The sequence below is a fragment of the Zonotrichia albicollis genome, chromosome 6 (genome assembly GCF_047830755.1).
Source record: "Zonotrichia albicollis isolate bZonAlb1 chromosome 6, bZonAlb1.hap1, whole genome shotgun sequence".
Lineage (NCBI taxonomy): Eukaryota > Metazoa > Chordata > Aves > Passeriformes > Passerellidae > Zonotrichia > Zonotrichia albicollis.
Window position 1 is genome coordinate 4983809 of NC_133824.1, and position 12741 is coordinate 4996549.

A 12741-nucleotide genomic window follows, 5' to 3' on the forward strand; every position below is an offset into this window, starting at 1 on the left:
CAAATGGTCCCGTGGGCAGGAGGGGGGTGAGAGCTCCATGAGAGGCTCCTCAGGGAGATTAAGAGTTATCATTGCCCCCAGGCCCCTGACAATTTTATGGCTTTCATGACCCCTTGCCTGTTTGCCACTGCTGCTTTTGATTCTTGAAAACCTTGCCCTCTCCTTGAAATGTGACAGAAAAAGCAGGAGTGAAGAATTAAAAGCAGCTGTCCTATTTCAGGTGACACGTGACATCTTTTCCTTTCTCCACATGACACAGTCATGAAGGATACTTCACTCAGCAGAGGTCTTTGAGTATTTATAGAAAAATCAGAATCTGATCCTTTAATCTCTACTAAGTCTCTAAAAAGAAAGACATTGAACCCCTTTTTAACATTTTAAAATAGATAAATAGAACAATTTATAGATGCAGGTTTTCAAGCGAGAGACCTTTAACCTGAAGTTAATATCCCAAAGACCTCTAAGATTCTACAGAATCTCTCTTATAAGGATGTAAAAATAGCAACATTGACTGAATACGTGAGATATCAGTGTGAATTTGCTCCTGCTTGTTGCAATTTCTAAAGACTTTATCAGATATCAAACAAGTTCAGCATGGACACTTGTTGCAGACCTTGCTGTAGAGTAAGGTTTAGAAATGAATAAATAAACCAGAAGAGCCCTTAACTGCTGTTTATTAAAAGGAAAAAAAAGCATTACTGAGTAATTTGCAAGTACTGTACTTGCCAAATGAACTATGCACAAGACAAGAAAGCTTCAATACAGTTGCAGTGATAAGTTATTTTTTATTTTACAAAAAGTAGCTGCCTTGAAGAGAGGTTAAAATAACATTCCTTACTTTTCAATCCTTTTTTTCTTTTTTATTTTACCTTTTATTTTGGGGAATGAAAAAATCCTTAGCAAGACAGATACATGACATTTCTTCATTGTCACTCAGAACAATTTACAGCAAATATACACACAAATACTGAGGCCAAACACAGGCAATAAATTTTACATATTGCTATGAAAAGTTGCAAGATGCTGCTTGGCTTTCAAGGGCCTAGATGGCAGTGTAGTTCTTAGTGTAATTAGTCAATTTGATCTTCTCTGGGAAGATAATATTAACTGAGAGGTTTTCCCCATTGTTAGACTTCAGAAAAAAGTTCTTTTTCTTGCGCAGGAGATGACTATACTTGGCATTAGCAAGCCACATTTCACATTTTGAAAAGAAAACAATCCCAGTTGTACCCAAGACAACAAGACACGTAAGCAAGCCCAGCACAACAAAACATATCACCTGGCTTCTACTCATTAAGGGATCTGCATTTTGAATTGTTTCTTTCACTGTTATTTTCAGGATTTCTTGTTGTTGGTGCACTGATCTGTGGTGAGCTTTTGAGGGTGGCTTGTAATTCTGCATATGCTTCGTCTCCATATTCATTCCAGAGAGGCTTGTGTTTCTGCTGGGATGTTTGCAGGTCACGCCAACAAATTCTGGTTTGCAGATGCACTCGAACCCTCCCTGGGGATGCTCACTGCAAGTGCCCCCATTCTCACATGGGCCACTTGCACAGAAAGTGACACGGCTGCTGCAGAGCTTCCCTGTATAGCCATGGGCACAAGAACAGCTGAAACCCACACCAACATCTGTGCATGTTCCTCCGTTCTCACACGGGCTGGATTCGCAGTCGTCTCTGTCGATCTCACAGAAGTTGCCAGCGAAACCAGAAGGGCACAGACAGGAAGCATGGGGCGCAAAACCATTGTCATCAATGCATGTTCCTCCATTCTGGCAGGGAGAACTAGGACACGTGACAAACACAGAGACAAAATTGAAGTCCAAAGGAAGAAACTATTAGGAAACAATTTATACAATACAAAGAGCTATTTTTCTTTAGAAGAGCCAATTCCAAATGCAAATCCACTGAAGTCAGTGAAGCTGAATAAAGAATGAGTTTGTTCAACAGCATTGTCAATACAGATTATAATATCTTCTGCTGACCCTTTGGGCAGGATTAGCACACCAGTATATAGATTCAACCCAATGAGCTGTGAAGGGATTTTAAATTATTTCAAACATTTATTCAAATTAGGCTTCTCACTATTTTTATATATTTTTATATGCTTGGAGCTATTTAGCTAAGCGACTACTCACACAAGACAGAACAAAGACACAAGCGGCCATGGCTGCTTCCTTTCTAGCTGATTATTCCTGAAATAATCTATATATTGTATTGGCAGAACAAAGCAGTGCCATAGCAGCTAGGCGTAAAGCTGATTGTTTTTATTCTGCCTGTCTGTGTTCCATGACACAAACAGTTTAGAAGCAAACAGATACTTTCCTATAAACAGCTGTTCAGCCAAAATTTTTGATAGATACAATTATAATAAAAAATATCAATGAGAGAATTTCAGCCTGGGCAAAGACAGCTGTAATGTGAGAGCAGGACCATAGGAAAACAAGTATTTCTACAAACTCTTTTAGTACTTCCCAATCAGTAGCCTGATAATATGTTTTAGGTGACATAAATTAACTGATAGATCTTTTCTATCTTTACAATGCAACTGTGCCTTACTGAGTGTAATGCAAAAGATGAGGCCACCACTGACTGGCACAAATGTGTCAATTCAGTGGATTTATGCAAAGTGCTCTTGCTCCTTTTCCTGTCCCTGCTGGCTGACAAGGGTCCCTGAGTCCCAGGTTTACAAATAAACCTCCAATTCTCAAACTTTCACGACAGTTCATTACACATCAGCAAAGATTTTAAAACTTGCTTTGTAAAATATGAAAAATACTTGGCAAAGTTTAGGACAAGCCTCATTGACAACAAAACTTTTCTGAATTCTTACGTATCCCTAAAGACATACAGCACAGTACTGCCTGAGAATTGAAAAGTCCAAGCTGTTATTTAAGGCCTCCCACTTCCAGGGCAAAGTCGCAGGGGTAATGAAGACCACAGCTTCAAATGTAGACATTTCACAGGTGCAGCAGTCAGTAGCAACAGGCTGTTGAGGAATTCCATGGTGGGACACAGAGATTTACAAGATCTGTTGATGTCTGGCTGAGATGACTGTGAAAGAGCTGTAAGCTCCTGTCTACAAATGGTCCCTGATCACAACAAGGCTGGGTTTGTCACCACTGCTCTGGGACTACCTTTGGTAGAGATTGCTCCAAGCACCTCTGGCTTCACTGGGGACTGAAACACTCAGCAGCCACCCATCAGGAGAGTCTGAACATTCTGGCAGAGGAATCATCTGTCTGTTTTCTGCAGCTTCCACAGTAACTGCCCTGTCCTCTAGTACTGTTCTTTAGATATTGGCTGGGTAAAAAAGCACTAAAAGAACATATTGGAAGTCTGGGAGCAGTATTAGGAAAGGAAAACTGGGCTTTGACATAGACATGGTTAGTGATAACTTGAGGTAAGGAATTTCAACATATTAACAATGTCTTTTTAAGCAAAATATGGAAATTGGAGTTCTATACAGTCCATCAGTGGTTATGGATGTCTTGGAGAACCTAGAACCCTCCCTTAGCTTTACAGGCCCCATGGAAAATTGGACAAGCTGGTTTGTCCAACGTAAATGTGTAGCAGTTTGAACCTTCATGGCTGGGTTGAATCTCAGTACTTTCTAGGGAAATGGGAAGAAACTGTTGGAGAACATAAGTTCTGAAATTTTTCCATTTTCTGAAATTTTCAGAAATGTAAAATATTGAAATAAAAAACAGTTAAGGGGAAAAATGCAGAATTATGAAAATTTTCTTCATTTTTTTACTAACAGAGTGGTATTTGTCTATTTTAAATATGTTTAAATAAATAAATCCTTAATATTAATTTCCTTGAATAAATTCTTCTACTTTGCATTTTTGGCATTTAACACAGTAAGTTGTTGTACATGAAGGGTTAGTTGTAGGAAGCATTCCATACCATTCTTCTTTGCTTCCCAGATAGCCTGGTTTCTTTTAGAAAGTACCACTCACTGCTCTGCTTCAAAGCAGAAACCTCCAAACATCACAGAGAGGTCACTGCTGCAGATGCATGTAAGCAGACTAGAAAAAACACTTTGATTTGTGAATTGCTCTGGTTGCATCTGGAAATATTAACTAAGAAGCCAGCAGTAATGCTCAGTAAAATCAACATTTTTAACTTTACCACTGAGGTAGAGAGGAAATGAGATGTGAATGAAATGGCACCATCTGATGAGGTCTCTTTCTACAATGTGGGATGCACTCTGGTGGACTGTGAATTATTAGCAGACATGGAGTGCTTATGCTGACAACAGTTGTCTTTTTGAACTAAATGCAGATTTGCAGAGCCTGTTGCTCATTTTCCTGAAAAAGACAGCTTCCTAGAGAAAAAGAATCACTGCTTCAAGAAAGAAAGCAACTTATATTGCTTTCTTCAGAAAAATTGTTCACAATTTCCAGGCTAGTTCATCAGCATTCAGTCCAAAAACAGAGTGCCATCACAAAAAAGGAGTTTCAGCAATTTAAAACCATAAGGTGTTTAAGGAATTACATGGAACTAATCTTTATCATTCTGTTGATGCTGTATTTTTAGATCTCACCTGTTTTTTGGGATAACTAGCATTTATGTCCACACTGAATTACTGAAATATTTGGTCTACAGGTGAAAATCAGAAAAAGCTATTCACATCTCCCATACTAGGCAAGTAGCTTGGATTTGGGTCATGACTCTTTCAAGGAACTTAAATTTCCTTGCTGTCAATGAAGAAACATAAGCAAATCAGAGTAGCTGATTTTAGAGGCTGAAAGTAAACTCAGAAAAAACTGCGAGAGTATCCCCCAAATAAGGGTGATGACAAAAAAATTCTACTGACATGAAGTTGTGAAAGAATGGCAATTCTTGCCAGAGACAGTGAGAGATGTTAACGTTCCTTAAACGAGAGTGTACAAGTCTTCAGGAAGATTCAGTCATAAGGTAGATCTGAATATTCTTAATTATCTATCACTGAGCAAAAAGCGACCCAGAGGGTATCCATACAGAGCTAGAGATCAAGAAGGCAATCTCCTAAAAGAAAACTGTGATTTTAGGGTGATAGTTTTACCAAGTTTGTATCCACCATAAAGGCATTCTGCATGTTTATGGGATCATAACTTTGATGAGCTAGAAGACAGAAGATGATTCTGGATTTGAACAGAAACCCAAATTCACATTTTCTCTAGCACTGAAAGGTCTTCCTTTTTTCCATGCAGTTCTACTAGTGACTTTTCTGGAAGTTCTTTAGCCTGGAAGTTCTTTAGCCTGTACCCATTGCCTCTTGAGCTTTCATTGGGCACCTCAATGAGAAGTCTGGCTCTGTCATCTTTGCTCCCCCCATCAGGTACTCACACACAATGGACAAGTTCCTCAGAGCCTGCTCTTCTCCAGGCTGAATGACCCAGCTCTCAGTATCTCTTTATAGGAGAGATGTTCCCTTTCTTTAATCATATCTGTGGCCATTCATTGGACTCAATCCAGTATGGCTGTGTCCTTTTTATATTGGTGCCCTAGACTGCCAAGCAAATTGTATTCTATTTTTGTATGGCAGTTGTGTTCTGTTAAGTGGGCAGTTTTCCTTATCTCTTCCACAACCACTCCTCTCTCTGGGGAGACATCTGCTGATAATAGGCTATTGAATGTCACTGCCTGACTGATAAGATCTATAGCATCCCATTTTGAGATGCTCCATCCAGAAGGAGGAGCCAAGCATTCTACCCAGATATAATCTTGAGTTCTGGAAAACCAGCATGGCTTTCTCCACTGGATCGCTCAGATGAACAGCTGCCTCTTCTACTGGATCTTCAGAAGAAGACTACATCTTCCTACAGGATCCCTGTTCCAACAGAGCCACACCTGACACTCCAGGAGGGCTGCAGCCATAATTCCAATTGGACTGCTACCAACACCCTGACGAAGAGGGTGTCAGGTTGTGTTCTGACTCTGTCAGTGTTGTTTTAGTTTACTGCATTGTTTATTTTATCTTTTTATTTTCTTCCCGAATAAAGAACTGTTATTCCTGCTCCCATACATTTGCCTGAGAATCCCTCTTGATTCCAAATTTATAACAATTCTGAGGGAGGGGGTTTACATTTTTCCATTTCAGGGGAGGCTCCTGCCTTCCTTAGCAGATGCCTGGCTTTCCAAACCAAGACAATTGGGTAGCCCAGAACTGGACTGAGCACTCCAGATGTGCCTCAGCAAGACTGAGCAGAGGGGAGGGATCACCTCCCTCAACCTACTGGCACTGCTACAACCTACTGTTCTTAATGTCCCATTTCTTTTAGAGAACAGAGAGTAATGGTCTCCCTGCTCTGATGGAAGTGAGATTGTCTCCTTCAGTTAACTATGAGCACATTATCATATGTTGGTTAAGAAAAAAATGCAAGCTGGTGGACTAGGTGTTTTCATGCAGACAGCTTCTGTGCTAACTACTGCTCTTATTGGGCTGTGTATAAATTAGCCCTCACTAGAGGCGAGACTCAGGATGGGAGTCACTTCAAGTTTTTTTACAAAAATTATGAGCAGGCATAAATTCACCACAATAAAATGTGCAAATTAGCACTTTTAGTACTCAGATTGCACACAGAAAGCCACACTGATAATCTCTTAAATCTTTAAAATATTAATAGATCGGATTTGTAAAGTTTGATAATATCAGCAACTATCAGAAGCATTGTGTATTTTGACACAGATATAATTCCACTTAGCAAAGAATTCTGAATAATAGAAGTGTAGATTTTAAATGCATGTCAGAAATCAATATTTACCCATTAATAATGCAGGGTCCTTTCTTGAGATGGCAGTTTTTTCCTGTAAATCCCTGGGCACACAGACAAATATATCCTCCATCACCAGTCTCTATACACGTTGAATTATTGGTGCAGGGCTTTGCTGAACATGGGTGAATATCTGTTAAAAAATACCCAACAGGCCTTGATTAATCTAATGAGAAAGTGTTTGTGAATGATATACAATACTTCAAATAAAATATAGCTTTAGCAACACTTCACCCTGCATTTTATAAATTCTGATCTATTCCCCCCTTTGTAAAAATGGAATTCAGATTGTTCGACTATTGCAAGCATTTTCAGCTTATTTCTACCTCTTTCTAGCTCCTGCTTGCAAAATGTGTTTGAATTGCTTCATTCTATAAATACGTAGTATTAGAAATAAAATATTAGTGTGGGACAAAGAACTTCTAGATAGTCTAGCCATACTTTGACAATCTTGGCTTCTCCTTGAGCAGAATTCTGATAAAGCAGTCAGGAATGGGGAATTCTCCCTGCTCCCTGCCCATATCATTATGTGCTTATGAACAAATGTTTCATAAAAACAGAGATCATCAATTTGCAAAAAAAATATCTTAAAATATCCTCTTTTGGCTGGGCTACATTCAACCTTTATATAACTGTACCACAACACAGAACTGTATGACGTCTTGACCCAAAGTCACACATCTCATTTTCTTTGCAACTGCTCTGCTGAGCCACTTCCCACTCAAATGATTACTGAATTTTTAAAATAATTAAAAGTAAATAAACAAACAAGTGTATATTTTAGCAATCTACGGCAGCAGCTGCAGAGAAGTGCTGACTGGAAGGTATCTGATGCCTCACACACACATAAACACACTTTCTAAGAAGATAAAAAGGGATTTAAGGGCATTTATATTTTACTTCTCACAGCATAACATGAAATTTAGATGATATCACAAGGTACTGCAAAATTTTAGCCACAGAAAACAACAGCCTTAGCTTTCAAATACAATCATCCCTGGACAAAAGGTTCTATTTCCTAATGCATTAGCCTGTTCTCATTGCGAGACCACTTAGCATGCACTTTTAGTATAAACTCCAATTTTACAGGGACCAAAATAGTCTTGAATGTTTTTTGAAGCAGTATTGTTTGCCAGTTATTTTCACAGACTCTAAAGGCAGCTAATGAAGTATGTACTTTGATGGAGGAGAAAATATGAACTTTGATGCAGGAGATGGAAACTCTCTGAAATACATATATGAATAGGTATGTGTATATATATACATATATACATTACTATCAATAATTTATGTCAGGTATTTAATTTTAAAATACATCTTAAAAGGGTGTTGTACCAGGTTCTTTTAAAATATAATACATAATTGGCTTAAATTAGCCCATTTTCTCTATTTTATTTTACGTCTCAAAAGGACAACCACCAAGTGGTAACAGATGAAAATGCAAAACCAGGATGTTACACTTATACATATATTATGATGGCCTCAATCATATTACCTATAATTAATACTTCCATCAAACTAAGTTGTCATGCTGCAGTGCATGAATCAATCACTGAGTGTTTTTATGAGGAAGATATGCTCACTTGTAGTTTGTCACAGGACAATTTTTAAGCCCTGTCTCATGCATTCATAGCACAGGCATTAGACACTCCACCTGTACTCTCTGATGAGTTTGCCAACACGTGGCCTTGGCAAAGCACTCTGGTGACAAGTAGGACAATTTATTCCCAGCTCACACTGTATGTTGAGTTTTTAAGCCCAGTTGAGGCCAGGATTCCAGCAGGAGGTCATGGTCCTGCTAACACGAGTGTGTCGGCACAGCCAGGGGTGACAGGCTGACAGATCTGATTTAGCAGGCTGGATCAAACACTCTGACCGGGCTCTCATTTTTCCCCTGGAAACAAATTGACTCAATTGATTTTCCCTTTGTTATGGTCAGTGTTTGATGTGGTCCCTGTACTGTGCAGTGTGTATCAGCTGTGCAGTGTACATCTGTGCTGTGCAGCCTGGTTCCAGGGGTGCACACGCTGGATTTCAAGGCTGTTTTTCCACAAGATGAGAAGATACCATAGCATCATGGAGCTAGTTGGACAGGCTCCATTGCAAATTGGTTAACCAGCAGTATTAACACCAAGACCAACTCACAGATGTCTTTGTTCAAGTGCCTTGTCTGTCCATGTGATTGCAATAATAGTCACAAATGCTACCACTGATTCTGCCCTACGTGTTTACAGTGGATCAAGCCCAACCCATAACCTGCATGTCTCTAAATTACTAGGAAGGTCATTCTTGGCCTGAGCTGAGAACCAGGCTGCCTGTATTAAAAACAGCCACACAGTCAGTGGCATTATCAAACCAGGTGGTGCTACCTTTGAAAATGTGGAACTTTGTATTTGCTGATAAGCAACAGAACTGAGCTTCCCAAGGTGGCAGAGCAGGGACTGTTCTGTGCAGCTTTAGAAATCTCTGATTGTAGATCAGACAAGGACTCATTCCCCCTCATTAACTGCAATGAGAATCTAGGTGTCTGTCTCAGGTACAAACACATTTGTGAGATGTGTCCAGAACAACATGTGAGAGTTTAGAGTCACATCTGCACCACAGATGTCAGCACTGCTACCACAGCTCCTGCAAACACACCAGGAGTGACCTTAGGAAGCCTCTCTCTGCTCATGGGTGCAGTCAGTGAGTGCAGGCTGCAAAACCTGCTGAGTAAATGAGTAAATGAACACCTGAGAACCTTGCACCAAATTCCATGTCACTGCAAGGACGTGACCTACCTAAAACCTTCTGATTCTTTTAGTCATCTTGAAAATATTATGCTGTTCAATCTGTCATCAATCACCACTCTGGCTATGTATTGGAGATCTCATGCATGCTCTATAAATTATGAGCCATATACCAACAAAAGCCTGACAGGCATGAAGAGGAAACGAGGCCCTGAACACTTGTCCTGTCCCAGCTGCAGCTGTGTGGGCTGAGCAGTGCCTGCTCCTGGATGCTCATGTGGTTTCCATCCCATTAGATCTCTCTGACTGAACATTTGCCTTTGTCACCCAAAATAAACCACCTCAACAAAGGCCAATTCTTCAGTTTGCTCATGCTAAGCTGGCTGATTCTGACTGTCAAAAGGTGAGGGAATGCACACAGAGCTGTGCTTTTCCCTCAGACCTGAGGGGAAAATGACATTCTGTTCAGGAAGAGCTTTTTCTCAGTTACAGTAATGTTACTGCACTGAATCATCACCAGGTTAAGTAAAGGAAAAAATAAACACAATGTTTTCCTTTCAAGAAGTACTAAGAAAATAGCATATACATATACATATATGTATACATATATATATATAATGTGCTACATAAATATTTTAAATTATTTAATATATACAAGATAATTTGTATTTTGATTAGAAGGGCTTACAAGACGAGAAGGGAGCAGTTGTTTATTGGCCTTGTCCCTGATAATTACTGTTTAAAATATAATAAATTTACACTTGGCTCACATATATGCCCAATTACAAAAGCTCCTACATTGCTTCTGCCTAAATTATTATGGAACTTCGAGGTTTATGTGCTGCCCAGAATCTCCTCATTATCTAGAGCTAACATTCAATATTTCAAAATTAGTTCTTCAGAAGGACTTTGCGTGTCTCCAACACCAGGTGGGGCTGCTTCCCCTCGCTTATTCAAGGAGAGAAAAGGATGTGCAAACCTATGTCACAGAGGCTGCCAACCCAGCCCTCCTCGCAGATGCACTGCCAGGGCTTGGCACAGCTGCCGTGCAAGCACCCGGGGAAAGGAACACACTGATTACAGAGTGCACCCTGCCAGCCAGGCTGACACCTGAAAGAGATAAAAGACAAGACAGAAACAGAGTTTATTTTTAATAAACATAATTACAAGGATGCCCCCCTTTTTGGTTCACAAATGCGCAGCAAATAAACTTTTGAATTAGAAATTGTACTATTTGAACAAAAGCATACCATCGGTGCTTCTGGGACACTAGAAGCCGTTTATGTGAAGAAAATAATTTCATTCAGCAAGGAAAAAAACCCAACGAATCAATATAAATACTTCATCCTGGAAGAAGTTAACTGAACAGGTATCTAAAAATCCAAGCTTTCCAGTTACTGTATCCTAATATAGTGCTGTTTCATTACAGTTCCATATTTTCATAGACCAAACCATTTCAGTTTCTATCTCTCTTACCAGGACTACGAATTATTGAAGCTGACCACTCCTGTGCTAATACCCCAGTCTGACAGATCTTTTTACCTGCATTCGCTGGGAAATTCACAGAATCCATTCTCTGGATGGCAGCCAGCTTTACAGATCACACCTGGAAGAAGAGATTTATAACATCACACCAGAAAAATCAGCACAAAAAAACCCTATACACATGTATCATATCATATACACATTACAATGTTTTGAAAAATCCCAGTCTGTAAAATGTTGCTTTTCTTTTTTGTTCAGACACATTTTTGCATCGTAAAATTTTAAATTAACCTAATCTGGAACGTGTTATAGAATGTTCCTAAAGGGTAAGTGAAATGACATAGAGAATTAATGGCAAAAGAATACGAAGTTACTTTAGCACACCAAAAGTGTATGTAATATCCCTACACACCATTTTAAAGGGAGAATGCCAGAGCAGATTCACGGATGTTGTTTCACGACATGCCACTCCAAATGCATTGTTTCACAACTACTTGAAACACAGAGGTACTTTCAGCCAGAAAAAGAAATCAATTTAAAACCACTTACAATAAAAGTGCTGAACTCATTTCAGCCCTACATCGGATGAAAACAACCATTTCCATTAAATCATGCAAAAATAACGTAAGTTAAGGAGAAGAGATCTCACTGGCAGTTTTTGTTTTGATTGCTTGCTTAAGCATTCGCACCGAGCATCCCTCTGGAGATCCCCGCTAGGCACTGATATCCTGCGCCAGCGCCAGAGAAACGCGCTCCGTCCGCTGCCACGGAAAAGCTTCCCGACCACACGGGCATCCCCGGCTGGAGCGAGGGCTGGCGATGCCTTCGCCGCCCGGGGGCTCCGGGAGGGCTCCGGGAGGAATCCCATCACCGCCGCTGCCCCGCGGCCCCGGCAAACTCCCCAAACTTTCGCAAGTCGCCTCCCTTCCTCGGCGGCGGAGCTGAGGGTGCGGGTGTCCTTACCTGGGGCTGCGGGCAGCACGAGGGGCAGCAGGCAGCAGCAGCAGCCGAGGATGCCGGCGGCGCGCAGCCCCATGGCCGGGCCGGGGCCGCTGCGCTCCCCGCGGCGCTCGGCGGGGCCGGCACGGCGGCAGCGCCCGCCCGGCTCGGGGGGACGGGGCGGGAGCGGCGAGGGAGGGACGGAGGGCGGGGAGGGCTGCCCGCCTCCACCCGAGGGCGGGTAGCTGCGCACCGGGCCGGGCGGGCGCCGGGCAGCGCCGCCGAAAGGGAGCCGAGCACCTCCAGCTGCTCCAGCTGCTCCAGCTGCTTCAGCTGCTCCAGCTGCTCCAGCACCTCCCGCAGCTTTACCACCTCCAGCACCTACAGCAGCTTTAGCCCCTCCAGCACCTCCAACTGCTCCAGCACCTCCAGCAGCTTTAGCGCCTCCAGCAGCTCCAGCAGCTTTAGCGCCTCCAGCAGCTCCAGCAGCTCAGCCCCTGCCGCGGGCGAGGAGAGGAATCCTGCAGGAGCGCAGGAGAAGGGAGCTCTGGGACGAGGGGGAGTGTTAAGCACGCCTCTGGTCTCCTTGAAACTTAGTCTGGCTGTCCGCGAAGACAGAATTTGGGGCTTGTCTTCAGAAGTCTAAAGAATTCTCAGTGATTCCCATCAGAGCTCCAACACTTTCAGGAAAGACTCAGTGAAGGCAGGGAAAGTATAATACTGTTCTGGTTCTGAGGTTTGAGAATTCAAAAAAGACCCCACCAAAATGCCCCTAAGTGTATCTCTAGTAGTGACGGAACAAATCAAGAAAAAGCATTAGTTTTACCA

General features: G+C 41.6%; 1 protein-coding gene across 1 annotated transcript; it reads right to left on the bottom strand.

Annotated features, from left to right (window-relative positions):
• Positions 1–656: 656 nt before the first annotated feature.
• DLK1 (delta like non-canonical Notch ligand 1) lies at positions 657–12450 on the bottom strand. The gene is made up of 5 exons (XM_005483222.4): positions 11938–12450; positions 11032–11095; positions 10469–10599; positions 6752–6893; positions 657–1784 (listed from the first exon to the last, which is right to left on the bottom strand). The coding sequence occupies exons 1-5, from the start codon at positions 12008–12010 to the stop codon at positions 1043–1045; spliced, it is 1152 nt and encodes a 383-aa protein (XP_005483279.2). The 5' UTR covers positions 12011–12450; the 3' UTR covers positions 657–1042.
• Between the last annotated feature and the right edge of the window lie 291 nt (positions 12451–12741).